This window comes from Cariama cristata, unplaced genomic scaffold, assembly GCF_000690535.1.
Source record: "Cariama cristata isolate BGI_N322 unplaced genomic scaffold, ASM69053v1 scaffold41464, whole genome shotgun sequence".
Lineage (NCBI taxonomy): Eukaryota > Metazoa > Chordata > Aves > Cariamiformes > Cariamidae > Cariama > Cariama cristata.
The window spans coordinates 18,736-33,049 of record NW_009615463.1 but is presented as its reverse complement, the minus strand read 5'-3'; the positions used below and the strand labels follow the sequence as shown (position 1 = coordinate 33,049).

The window sequence follows — 14,314 nt, the reverse complement described above, 5'->3', positions numbered from 1 at the left end:
ACTTTATGAACATTAGTTGGATTTCACAGTATTTTGAAGAGCATTTGAAGGCGTGAACATTTGATTAGAGAGGCAGGACAGAAAATTACTGAACCTCAATTTATTACGAACCTGAACAGGCATAATCTCACCACCTAAAGGAAAGAAAATTGTCATTAACTTACTGTTTTTTTATTTTCAAAGCTCTATACCGTTGGATATGACGCTTCATAGCCAACGAAGGTGAGGGACCAATACAGCTAGCCCTTGCTCTTTGATATGAAAAATGAAATTGTAAGTAGAGAAGACAAAATATGTCAGATGGAGGGAAATAAAGACTAAAGTTATGAGGCTGCAAATGGCAACTAACGTGTTAGCATTAAACAAAAGCAAAAGGCAAACAGGGAGAAAACCTAGCTAGCACACACAGAATTAAGTAGTTAGTTCCAGCTTTTTTTGATAAGTGAAATGGAAAAGGGTCTCCCAGTCTAGTGAGGGTCCTGTGTTTAATATCAACCAAAGGAGTTTATATGTACCAAGCAAATCTCCAGATGGAAGGTGTACCTTTTCTGCCAAGACAATTCTCTAGGGCAATATTGGATGAGGTCTTCTCAAATAAATAGATGTGAAATACTACAAGGAAAAAAAAAATTAAACTCCCCATACATTCTCTTTGTAAATTAACTAGCTGTTTTAACTCCCCTTCTCTTTTACTTTTTCTGGCACAGGAACCCCAAATACAACACAACACATCCATCCATCTCACAAAGGGGAAAAAAAAAGTACATTTCATATCAGATGCTTTGCGTCAAGCCTGCTAAGGCTCATAAATCAGCTGTCTTATTGCCCTGGTGTCATTTCAACCAACGTCTGACCCTTTTGTTAACTCATGATTTATAACTGGAAGTTACTCTTTTTTTTAAAGCCAGATTTATAAACTTTACTGTGCTTGGTTTGATATAATATCCATTTTGTACACCAAGCTATAAGACAGTAAATTTATTGTCTATGAACTGTTACCTTGAAAAATTACATCAATGCAAAGTGGTTTCCATTTAGAATCAATGGGCAATAAATTAATTGGATTTTTTTTTTTTTTTTGAAGGGGGGGCAAGAACATGATGATATTTATGAGGTCATGAGTGGCTATATAACGGGTGAAACTGGGAGCAGAGGCAACAGTCAGACAGGAGTTCCGAGTTACAGTGGTAGAGAAAGACGAAATACATTCAACACAGCAATGATGCATAAGCTGGTATTCTGCTGTCTCATTATTATCAGCTTCTCCTGTCCTCTCTCGTCTCTCCCCATCATCAACGCCAGCGAGATGTCTTATCAACTCTCAGGTAAGAGTCTTTTGATTTTAATGGTGATAAAGCAGGGGTTGGAGCAGTAAAATGAGAAGAGAAGCAAGTATGCTTTCTGAGGGGCCTTTATCTATGCTGATCACTTGTATTTTCTTCAGAACACCGGCAGCGCAAGTGACATCATCAGTAGGTGCTAGTCTTGTAAAATGGGAAGGTTGGGTGCCCTAGGTATTTCTTCTTGCTGCTTCGAGATCCAGGAGGCAAAGGTACCTGAGCCTTCCAGCATGGAATGGGAGCTGGCATATACAGCGTCTGCCTTTGAAGCAGCGTTAGTAGGCATTGGGTTATTTAGAGAAACTTGGCTGTACGGTCTCTCTTGCTACACTTCAAAATGAGCTATGTTTAACTGAAGTTGTATTTACAAAGGGGGGAACCCACTGCAATCAGATCAAGAACAGAGAAGTCTATCTTCCGCTACAAAAATAGCAATGTGTTGAGCATGCTATTTCTTTGCACTAATACAGGTTCCATTCAGTCCAGTAAAAGAATAAATCTTTGCTTGAAAAAGCCATCAAAGTTTGAAATTATACTATAAGTCAAGACTGAAATGGCTCAGTAAAAATGCACAATAGAGTCTGGAAAGTTACTGTCATCAGATCCGACCTGTGCTGGAAGAGTTTCTGAATTGATTTCTGAAAGAACAGGCAAATAAAACCCAAAGTTATTGCATTAAAGCTGACTATTAAAAAGTGGCTGTTCTTACCTGCTTTGCAGGTACAACAGCTGTTGTGCTGGTTTATAGGTACCAGTAGTCCCTAGTTTGCTTTGAAAATCTTGGACTCAGTAAGCCAGCGTCTTCTCAAGCCTTCCACTATTTAACTGGCATTTACAGGCAACTGTGACTCAGTATGGATAACATCTATCACATCATAGGGTGAACAAGCTGGCTCTAACAATTACTGCATTTGTTTGAAGATATCCATTAGGCTTATTAAATCTTCTGTGCTAATATAAAGAGTCTCTAGGCTGGGTAAGATAGAAGCAGAACTCCGTATTAAAGAGGGTTGTTTTGTGGTTTGTTTGGTTTTTTTTGGTTTTGGTTTTTTGTTTTTTTTTTTTTAAATCTCAAAGCAAATCTACCTGCTAACACTGCTCTGAATTAAAAAAATAACACAAAGCTAGAGATACGAATTGTCTCCACATAGCAGAAGGGAAGTTACAGTATTCTTATTCACAGTCTTACACTCAAATCCCCACTGCCCTTTGCAATTGTCCTTTTGTACAGCAGAAAAACTAACAACGTGGTTGTCCAAGGTCTTCAAGTTTTTGATCTTGGTACAAGCTTTGTAATGTTGGGGGATTATTTTCAGCAGCTTATTTTCTTATATATTCCCCATTGAGGAGCTATACAGTCTCACCCATCCCCGCAGGTAAGAGCAACTAGAACTCCATAGTGTCATCTAAAAATGCAACTACAAAATTATATTCATCTACACAACTAGAGTTTGATAAAGGCACCCTTTCATTACCCACAGTTTTAAATGTCTGCTGTATATTAGCAAAGATTAAATTTACTGCTCTGATTATAAAAGCCTTATTTACCTCAAGTATAACACCACTAAGGTCTCCTGCCTTAGGGCACAGGCTAGTTAGAGAATTCTAAATTCTAGACTCTCTATGCACATACAAATTAATTTAATCAGGTATCCGCAATCTGTTGTTTCAGAAAAAGTAGTAATATCTGTACTGCTATGCACATTAAACGAAAGAGATGTTTGAAATGCCCTGAGAAGCATAGTTGCCAAAATATGTTTTAAGATTTCCTACATTTATTCCTGCCCTTCCCCTCATTTTATTGCATTTAATAGTTGGGAAACTGAGCAGGTTAATAGGCCTTGAATAGGAAGTTTTATCTTTATTCATAGAGAAGCTCCAGCATAGGAACCAGCTGATAAAGAAATGGACCAAAAAAACCCCCCCCCACAAACCATTATATCCAAGTCTGGCTTGTCTACAGCTGGGTACAGGAAGGATTAGGTTGTGAGTTCCCCAAGCGACAGGAGGGGCTGCTGTTGGTCAAAAAACTTTCTTAAAGAAAGATCTGCCGGAGAAATGAGAATCAGAGATTAACATCAGGAGGGTATCTTTTCTCAAAGCTTTAGAAGGAAAAAAAAACCAAAACGACAACTATCCCTTATTATAGTCATTAAATGAGGATGGATGATCAGTGATTTCATGATAATCATCAACAGAGGGTGGGCCAACAGACCTGATCAGAAATCATCCAAGCTAGATGGAAACAGGGATTCAAAGCAAAAGACTCTTACCGTATGCCTGTTTCTGTCATCCTCATTTGCAGCTGATGAAGATTCGAGATCAAATCTGGAGCGGCTGGGCAGCCTAGGAAGCCCTTCCCTGCTTCAGTTTCTGCCAGAGCTCTTGGGCACACTGACTGAAGATAACAAAGCAGGTGAGGATTTACCACAGCAATTTATGGAAAACTGCCCATGGTTTGCATGTCCAGCTTCCCCAGATATTGTACCCCCGCTCCTTGGTATTTACTGAAATACGACATTATGTGGAGGCAACAGACAGCTGTCATTTAGTTAACTGAGACCTTAGGGAAACCTGCTGAGCAGCTGTGCTTGCAGCTCAATACTAGCTGGAAAAGTCTCCAGGTTAGTTTGGCAAAATCTCCATACGGCAAAACTGGGGCAAGGCAAAGACTGGCCTAGAAGGAGCTAGCAGACAAAACAGAGTAGCAGTGTCTCTTAAAAAACATCAGTGCTTGCAGAAAGTGCAGAATCAATAGCACTAGATGGTTTGTGGGGCAGCAGATGCTGCTGAAGAGGACACAGTAGAGCTTGCATCTGCAGAGGCCCAGATCCTGCTGGTGCTGTGTGCCACAAGAACTGGCCATGCTGCAGCAAGAGGGTTTTCTGTCTGGTCCTCTGAACATTCCAGTTTGGGACTTCTGCCGGCTACAGCATTATGGTACAGTAGAATGACTTGGGTAGGTTCACCATATCTAAATCTTAAAACGTTTCATTACGTCTTCCCTCTACCAGGTCTTAGCCCCAGCAGCTACAACCCAAGGGAAAACACCAAAGAGGTAAGTGAATGACCAGCTGTCACTGAAACAAGAAACACTGAAACAAGACTGCACATTTTAAACTACAGGGAATTGTTACTGAGACATCATTTAAGATCCACAGACTTCATAAACAGTATAGACTAAAGGATGGCACAGTGTTCCTGAAGCTGGAATCACTTAGCAGTTAGATAAGAAGGGCAGAGGGGGGAGGAAAAAAGAAAAAGAGAGCAAATAATCCAAAGCATTTCCTTCTAACCCCCCCAGAAAAACAGCTTTCTAAACAAAGGCCAATTTCCAGCTTGGCCAGGCCAGGTCAGTACATTAACCAGTATTAGCTGCATGTCATTTCCCCACCCCCCCACCAACATAGGCTACACAGGATTATCAGATTTGTTATGAACCATTAGGTAAATGGAGAACATCATTCCTGTTCATTTGTCTGCTGAATTAAATCTAAAGGCAGAAGACAGGGACTAGTTTTAGTGCATCATCTAAATCAGAGGGTGTGCTGGGCAGCTGCCTCTCCTTCCCATAGTCACAATACAGGACTGGGTAATCAACTGGGGCAGTGAAGAGGGTACTTTCCTGCTGCGAACATTTACCATCCAACAGTAACCTCTCTAATGCTCTTTGACTTCAGACTTTCTACGGAAACCATCCTCGAATTGCTTTGCTGGGCCGCTTCTTGACCAAGGACAGGAAACAGTACAAGAAACGTGGGAATCTTTCCGAGTGCTTCTGGAAATACTGTGTGTAAACAGGAGAAGAAACTCTCCCTGACTTTGGTTGCATAATTTATACAGATGTCTGAAAACATGTATATAGATTTGCTTGATTTAAAATGAGAATGAAGAAACATGAAGACAGCTCATAACTTTAGACTCTACGCTACTTGGAAATTAATAAATTCTTGATGTTTTGCAATTATGCTGTGAGCAGTGTAGTATTTTCTTAGAGTTCAGCACAACAGGAATAAAGTAATGGGACAAAGAGATAAACATGCAACACGAAAAGAACTCAGGCAGGTGAAGCAAGATTCCCATGAGGTCCCGTGAAACCTCCCAGAAGAGTGACGCCTCAACTAGTCTAAGTCCAGAGGCAAGAGGACTTTCTCCTTTGACACTTGACGTAGATTGGAGTGCTAGGAAGAAAGGGTCATTGCTGCATTCCCTGAGGATGCTAAGCTGGTGAGGGATGGCAGCCTAACAGTGCCCAGTTCCCTCCTGCCATCCCCAAGGCACCACAAAACCAACAAGAACATGTCAGGATCGAGCACCTGCTCCCACTACCACTGGTGAGAGAGAACTGTTTCTCTTGGTCACTTGTAAAGAAAGACCCACAAAACTATTTCTTTGCAGCACCTTGCCTAGTCCTCAGCTGCCCCTGACAACACTGTTACTTGTGCATAGCACAGGCTTTAAGAATTGTGTCTGATTATCATCAAGCACAGCATGGAAGGTAACATCATGGTTGTCAATGTCAAGGCTTTACATCCAGATTGCAGAGAGTCAGTGGAGGCAGACAGGGATGACATGACTTCAGAGATTCTAGGGCTGTGACCTGCACTTAGGTGGCTGCACACACAGATGTGGGAAGGTGACGTATGGTCATAGATCCCCAGTGTTACTAGGGCAAGCCACCTCCCACTTGGGCACTCAAGGGCAGTGACATTTGTCCCCCTGAGCCACCACACGGTTTTTATAATGTTGTATATCTTGGCATCTGAAGTAAATGATGGAGAAGACAAAAGAGCAGCTGCGAAAGGGTTCTAGTCTGAGTACCAGCATACCTTCTCAATCCCAGGTACTCCCTGATAGTATCTGCAATGAACAGAGCTAAAGAGCCAGGAATTGTCTCTGGGTCATGGCAGTCTTGATGATACCTGCAAACATTCCAAGCTGTGAAGCCCTACCTTGTTCAATACATACTTTGCATAAATCTTGCGCTAATCAAGGCTCACAGAAAGCTTGAAGTAAACTTCACCTAACAGTGATACACATGCTACATTGATCTCAATAATATACAACATAAATCTCCGACTGTGCTGTTTAAACAAGGCCTACAGACTTGATACAGCTTGTTCACTTCACATAAATTGTAAGACAGATGAAGTCAGCTACAACAAAGAAAAATGTCCTTACAAATGCAGAGCAGCTGGATGCACTGTGCAGCTATTTGAAATCTTCTGGACATTCATCCTTCTCTTACACAAAGGAGCAAATCAGTGCCTGTCTGGAAATTACTTCTTTCCTGCCACCTCATCAGTCAATAAAAACCTGTAAGAAAAGACTTCAAATTTATCTAAACGAACAACCATGTAAGATAGATTTATTTCATAGACAGGGAAAGGTGTAGAGCCTACAAAGCCGGGGGCGGGGAGGGGGGGTGGGGGGCAGCAGAAATTAATCTATTCAATCCCGCTTCAAAAGTTGCAAACATAAGGGACAATAAATAAAACCACAATGAATCATAATCAACAAAACAAGTATTAAAAAGTTCACTAGCCATCTACATAAGAGAATAAAGGAATTAAGAGAGCTGTCAGGTGATGAGGATGGAGTCAAGACGAGGTAATTAAGCTATAAACCCTCAAACTGTTTCGGCTTTCAATATTGCAAAAATACTTGGTAGCAGTTATGGCATCTAAAGCAGCAATATTCAAACGATTTACTGTGTTCAAGCTAGGCCAGAGCAAAGCAGTGGGAGCTGGGGGGGAATTCAGCTAATTCTAATCTAGCAGCATTTCAGCAGACTGAAACCTCCAGTCATTCACAGTCCTTGCCACGGCCAGGAAGGAGGTCAGACTGTATCTTTGGACATGATCGGTAGTTCTCAAAAAGACGACCGTTCGAGACCCTGTTGCACACCCAAGTGCCTCCTTCCTGAAGGAAACCTTCGTGGCAGATGCCAGACCAACTCAGTTCCAGGGCCCAAGAGCAGAGAGCCCAGCCAGTCTGCAATGCAGAAGGGCAAACTCCACTTCTCCTCCATCCCGCTCCAACCTGTAGCTCCTGCCAGCTTTCAGCTCCGAGCTTTTCCTCCCTCCCGCAGACCAGAGACAAGAAGGCTGGAGCTGTCACAGAAAACTAGAGAGATTGTAGAAAGAGCACTGGAGGCCAAGCTGATCGTCTTTCCATCGGCCAGGGCAGAGCTCTCGGAGCAGGGAGAAAGATGCAACTGTAGCTGGGGAAATGAGCTGCAAGACCCCGTCTACGCCAGCCTGAGCCTGCCTGTAAGGGTTTCAGGCAGCAAATGAGCATCAAACGGGAGCCAAGCAGAGAGACACTTCTTTGAGCTGCACAGGGGCAGTATGTAATATATATCCTGAAAGTTAATGCAACTGTGGAGCAAGCCTACTACGAAAAGCAACAGCCCCGTTACTTTTGAGATTGGGGTGAGTAGGCACCGCAAGTCCAATACTTATCTCTCATCATCTGCCAAAACCACAGAAGTCCATTGTTCATCTCACCTTCGACATCCACACAGAGGTGAAAGCTACAGGTTTTTAACTGCGAGCAAGAGCTACAGCTGACAGGAGGATGACTGGTATTGACAAACCAGTACTGTAACTGGACTGGCATCGCCTAGATCTCTGAATAAAAACATAGCACCACCTTCAACTTTTAATTTCGCAAGCCCATTCACTTCTCATCATTGTTGGACCAAAAATACCTAGATAATTTGGCTCACATTTGTAATTATGTTTAGAATGATCAAATGACTCTTTTAAAAATTAATAAACCATCAGCAAAATATATCAATTTTTACATTTGAGATGCCTGCATTTCAGGGAACTGCACTACTTACCTTGCCAGAAGCACCTTCATTTACACACTTAGTCTAAGAGTACTTCTTTCTTTTCCAGTTTTAATATGATGCTGCATCTTTTGTTCTGTACCTTGTAGTCCCTGCAGTGACTCTGCCTTTCTCCTGCAAGCTTCTTTAAGCACTGCCAATCACACTTCTCTCTAAAGTCCCTTAAAGGAGAAAAGATGAGCAAAGTGTTTCTCTGCAATTAGTTAAGAACTTTACTGTTCTGAGACATGCCTGCGAATTAAACTTATGAATTGTTTCTTTGTACTTCCTCTAGAACACAAATTTTAGCACAGCGGGGCCAAAGTGCTCCCAGGGTGTTTATTACTGGCCTTTTCTAACAAACAAAATCAGCACAGACAGAAGCTTTAAATCCTGCATGCCAAACCCCAACAGCTTACACATCCAAATATAACCCTCTACATTCAAAAGGCACTTGCCCTTCTTTGTGGGATGTAATTAGAAAGGAAACAACATGTCCTGAAGCAGGCAAGGTAGAGTGAGATTAAAACAACCCACAAACCCCCATACAAAACAGGATGAATGGCCACTACATGACCATTTTCACTGTACCCACAACCTCAACATCTACGCACAATCAGAAAAATCTAATGAATATTTTCTTAAAAGTCTATTTTCTACAAATTACCGACAACAAAAGTAAACACACACTTGAAACAGTTCTTTGCAGCATATTTTCCAGTTTTATTTATAAAAACAGAAGCTCCTTTAAAGTGTACAGTTAAAATCACAACTGTAAATTCAACCACAGCTGAGTATTATTTCAATAAAATATTCCTATCAACTGATGTAAAAACTCATCCAATTGTGATTTAAAACTCAATTCAGCTGAAAGATAAACTTACCAATACATTACTCATTCAGTGAATATTTATCACACACTGTAAAAATACACTAGGGTCCCTCCTGTTCATAGCAATGCCATGAAAATATTTGCACATCAGCTTATCTCTTAAAAACATAAGTTCTGTATTTATGAAAACAATAAAAAAAAATTGCCAGTAAAAATCCACCAAGGGGGTAGTAATGGCATCATTACTGTACGTGCGTGCTTTCCCTTTGATCACCAAAAAAGTGACCTTCCAAGCAGCTCTAAACCATCTGCAACATTTTAATTATGCCACACAAAACAAGGTCACAAACAGCCTGTGCAAATCTGGCTGCAATATTTACTCCATTGGTCTTTCAGATCAGAACTGGATCTCACTTCGACCACTTCAGCAAACTACAAAGACTGAAAGATTAATGTAAGCTGAAGTAAAAACTACCAGTTCCTGAAAACTAATGGAAATGAGGTCCTTCCCAAAAGGCTTGATAAGGCATTTGATTGCAAGATATTGTGGTTCTAGTGGGGTAAAGAGTAGCTTGGGAAACTGTTTTTTATCCTAAACCTGGTTTTGCAGACAGGACTGCGTGTTTGGGCAAATAAGTTAGTTTCATTGTCACACAGGGCACTGATTCACCTCTTCATTCCTCTTACATTCCTCTCCCATACCATAATTTTCTTCTGTAACCCAGGACTAGTGCAGCCCCAGACAAGGAATCTTGCACCTAAGATTTAGCCAGGATTACAAACTTTGAATTCAAATTCCTAGCCATATGCATCTTCATTATATACAGTCAGAGAGTATGGTGTTCACAGCACTACAACTGTCAAGGATTTCTGTTGCTATATGATCCTACTGGGTACGGATTCATAGTAGTAGGTGGTAGAAGAACGGCTAACATCTCCAAACAAGAAACACATTTAATATGATCAAGTTTCTACATACAGGTCAGAATCTTGACCACTTGTAGCAAAGACAGCACAGGATACAGTGAGTGAAGATCCCCAAATTATACTCCTGGATTTGGTATGAACTGGGGGTATGCATCTGTGCAAGTCCTTTGTGTCTCTGCCTCTTTTTATAGAACTGGGATAATGACAGTCATCTTTTTGACATGTTTCCAGACCTATGGATGAAAAGCATTATTCGAGTGTTAGGTACATATTACCATTCTCCTAAACTAAGTCCTATTGTTTTATAAAATAGATGACACGTACACCTGCTAAGACATCGCAAACCATCTCATTTTCATACTCAGGAAATAAACAGTGGAAATGATGTACAGCAAAAGAGTTGATTATCTAAACTTTCCTTCTGGCTTTTAGACTATTTTGAAGGAGACAGCCATCCTTACCTGGCATATTCATATTAATCTATTTCACTAAGTCTCAAAATGAATTAGAGTAGTCATTTTAATTTAAGCACAGCTAACTAGAATGGATTCTAGTGCATCAGTCTAACTTGACAGTTAAGTTAGTAAAGAAGCTTCCCAATTAAGAAAAGAATCTACATACAAAGCATCTTGTTACATGTTTTAGAACAAATATTTTAGGCAGTGTGGTTGTAAAGCAGAATACCGTATTTCAAAAGTGCTAGAAAAAGACTAGGAAAGGTATAAAGTATTGCCCACATCTTCCTACTTGAGTACTTAGCTTGCTATATGCAAACACCTATCAAAGTCTTTTATCTTAATTAGCATTTAAAGTTCGAACACAAAAAGTACTGAGGATGTGTGGACCTCTACTGATTTACAACACAAGAAAAAACAAGTTCAAGCTGTAAAAACTGAAAGACAAATAAAGCAATGCAGCTTAAGAATAAATAGAAAACAGTAGCTATAAACAGAGCAGGCAAGCATACTGTAAAAAACAATAAATAAATAAATAAATCAAACGAACACTGCCTGAGTCAAATTAGCCTTGAAAACTTAAAATTCTGTAAAAATAACTTTCCTTGAAATAAGCTTTAATGACAAAGATTGTCACTGATTACATTTTTAAAAGTAACAAAAACCTTTAGATAAATACAGTTTTCCTTCAATGATCTGCAGGATTCACAGTATTTTTAACTTGCTCAACAACTTGAAGCTTACTAGCAAATGAAACTGGAAAAGTGAAAATCCTTCACATAACAGAAAAAGAAGAGTTACACAGAACAAAAGGGTCAATAACCTGTTACATTCCAAAACTCTTTGCTGAGAAGGCTAAGGTGATTAATAACACCACAAGGAAAATCTGATTACATCCAGCTTTTGATAAACAAAGAGGAAATCAGACAAAATTTGCTAGGTTTTAGTGAAGCGTGTCCTGTCTGAAGAGCACTTGGAGACATTCAGCTTTAAGCTAGAAGTATTAAGATGAGAACAAGTCCTTTTACATACTGAAAGAGAAAGTGGTTACCACTTTCTGAACACTAAACTCACAGTATGCACAAACTCATTTTTCGTCCATGGATTTCAGCAGCCAGAGACTCCGTTATAAAGAAAGAGGTTAAAACTTGTACAGGAAGTCAACAATGATAAGAAACAATAAATATGTAGTTTGATGTTCAAGTTTGGCTCCACAACATGTGACTTTTCAAGAAAGCAGAGGAAATGAAGCTCAATCTCTTCTTGTTTTTGGCATCACCACAACAAAAGCAAAACAGGGAAATGGCTTAGAATTTCCCATTTGCTATGTCTGGATTCAACTCTTCTAACTACTCTAATACAACAACAAAAAACCCCAAAGATACAAATCCACCTTCCAGAGTGCTAGCAACATAAGATGAAAGATCGCATGTAGGTACTTGAATTGATAACTAGGCTATAGTGCCTTGATAGAGAAGGTTTTCCATGTGTCTTTTATTAAAAAGCAGATCCTATATAAGGAAATAACTCCCAAATTGTTACTTCTGGGTTTTTTTGATTGCCATTTATAATTTAATCTCTAGCAGATTTGCAAACCAGTTACCATCAATTAATTTTAAACCCTTATCTTGAGAAACACGGCTTTAAAAGCAAAAGCTATAAAACAACTTCGTTCCAAAAGACTCATCACAAAAAACATAGGGAATAGCCTTGCTTCTTTTCACTTCAAGTTTGTTTCTTTGATGGGCACAAGCTGGCGAAAGGCATTTTGATGCAGAACAACTTGGCCAGTTTTCAGTTGCTCATTAAAAAGCCTTTTGGATTCCCAAACCAGCTACAGTGATTTTAGAGCCTCAGAGTATTAGGATCTTCAGTTTAGACCTTTAAGTATTGAACAAACAAAAATGAAGAGCATTCTGTTGTAGCTTGGTTTCAATGCTGGTTTCAACACATCTACCGTACCTGGAGAGTAAACATGCTCTGAACTTCTAGGCTCATCACTGCAGGTTCTTACCCACTGCATCTTTTCATCCTCTTACTTGCCAAGTTCAGACAAACAAAACCCAAAACCAAAAAAACCTTTGTATTTTGCTCATCATTGAGCAAAAGTTAGAAACATAACCCATTCTGCGTCAAGTCTGTGAGTTCAGGAAGGGAAACAGCCTCCCAGCGAAAAGAAAGATTGTCTTCAAAGTCATGCCAGGAGTGGAGGGGTAATGGAGGAAGATTAAGTTTCACATATGTGACCGCTCATGTTAGGAAGAGATAGGCAGATAGATTCACCGCTAGTATGCAGCAAAGCCAGAGGAACAGAGAATGGGAGTTACACCGAGCAGTTTTACTGACACAAGTGCTGATGTCTTCAGCGTTGCAGGAGCGGAGGCGATTTTCCCTTGTTTTCCATATTGTCATCAGCCATTGCAGCCTCACAACTCGGTCCCCTGATGTCACATGTAACACAGCCCTTTGGAAAGGAACAAGAATATAGTAATTTAAATTCTCCTTTTTATGAGTATATTTCAGAGTCAAATCCTGATAGCATCATATATTGCAATCTCTTGAAACCTCTCACCAATGGGTTGAAATCTCTCTAAAAGCAGAGATTACACAGATATCTTATTTTCAGAAGCAGGTTCTTGCACCTCTGACTTATCTTGTCTCAGAAATGAATTTTTTGGTCATTGGAACACACAGTTTTAGCTTTGAGATAAAAAGGCATGCGACTTCCTTGAATTTGAAAGCCTTATCTTTCAGCTTTATAAGCAAGCTGCTCATTAAGAATTTGGACTGCAGACTGAACAGCAACAATACCGACCAACAAAAAAAGGCTAAAACGTCTGAGTGTATTGACAGACCAGATTTTTCTTGTTCTTGAGAAAGGCTACAATATTGAAATAAAGTATTAAAATAGAAATCCTGCACTTCTTTCTACTGTCAGAAGCCTGCTTGCATTCACAAAAGGACAATCTATATTGGAAACATGACCGACTGCTTAGGAACAGTTTTAGCACCTTAGATATCAAACATTTATATTTGTATACCAAAACATCTCATCGTATTTGAGATGTAAACATTCTGTAGAATTTTCTGCAAGATCAGTGGACGTCATTTTGCTCTCTGAATCAAACACATGGTTGTAACCACAATAGGACACACAAAATTTTTATCAACAAGGTATTAGGTAAACAAAGACTAACTTTCTGGTCTTGTTCCAGAGCCAAGGACATAGATTTCTCAGTTTTTCTGCTCTAAGAATAAATACCACAGCTCAGAATGAAGCATTTGAAAATCCTAGCACACAGAACATGCAGTGCTATAACAGACATGAGATTTTTCTGCTGCATGAGTACTTGAATGCAGCCCACCATGCCTCAAAATTTTCTGTACAACTCATCATTGGAGCCCTAGATCTTTGTGGGACCAGTTCTGCCTTGCTCTTTTATTCTCCATAGCACCTGGGAGCACTTAAACTGATTAGGAACTTCTCTAACACATACTAATATAAATCAGAAGTAGTTTATCAGAGTGCCTGAGTTACACCAGATAAAATAATCAGGCATAGGATACCAGAATTCTTAAAGAATTAATCCATCTACAAAGGCCAGCTACTTTTGTGTTTCTTACCATGTGCCTGAACGTCCTCTGTGATTATGAGCATTTTTCAGCTTGCTGAACACACTTCCTCTAATCTTCACTAACGTCCCAGCGTTACAGGCTATTCAGTCATAGCAACAATCAACTTTGTAAGAAAAAGAGCCAAAGACCAAACACTAACAGAAAAAACATCACTAGATATGGACTCTCATGTGACAGTGTGACACTATTCCCATCCAGCCAACAGTGTGACTGAACGAACTTTGCTACAGGTGCTTCCTACACAGAATTTGCGTATCTTGCAAAAAAAATACAATGGAAAGACCGGTAT

General features: G+C 39.9%; 2 protein-coding genes across 2 annotated transcripts in view; one reads left to right on the top strand and one right to left on the bottom strand.

Moving 5' to 3' along the window:
- Positions 1-1,200: 1,200 nt before the first annotated feature.
- On the top strand, positions 1,201-5,304 carry UTS2 (urotensin 2). Its single transcript, XM_009699796.1, has 4 exons — positions 1,201-1,325; positions 3,646-3,756; positions 4,355-4,398; positions 5,021-5,304. Exons 1-4 carry the CDS (start codon positions 1,220-1,222, stop codon positions 5,135-5,137), a joined length of 378 nt encoding a protein of 125 aa, XP_009698098.1. The 5' UTR covers positions 1,201-1,219; the 3' UTR covers positions 5,138-5,304.
- Positions 5,305-12,655: 7,351 nt separating this feature from the next.
- PER3 (period circadian clock 3) overlaps positions 12,656-14,314 on the bottom strand; it is an 18,986-nt gene continuing 17,327 nt past the window's right edge. The window contains exon 20 of the mRNA XM_009699795.1: positions 12,656-12,853. Coding sequence (XP_009698097.1) covers positions 12,752-12,853 — 102 coding nt within the window. The 3' untranslated portion in view covers positions 12,656-12,751. The remainder of the gene's footprint in view (positions 12,854-14,314) is intronic.

Bases quoted from the DNA above. Each gene is read 5' to 3' on its own strand.
- UTS2 (XM_009699796.1), top strand. From the start codon at position 1,220: ATGATGCATAAGCTGGTATTCTGCTGTCTCATTATTATCAGCTTCTCC. The intron at 1,326-3,645 runs GTAAGAGTCTTT...CCTCATTTGCAG, and splicing joins GATGTCTTATCAACTCTCAG to CTGATGAAGATTCGAGATCA. The intron at 3,757-4,354 runs GTGAGGATTTAC...TCCCTCTACCAG, and splicing joins GACTGAAGATAACAAAGCAG to GTCTTAGCCCCAGCAGCTAC.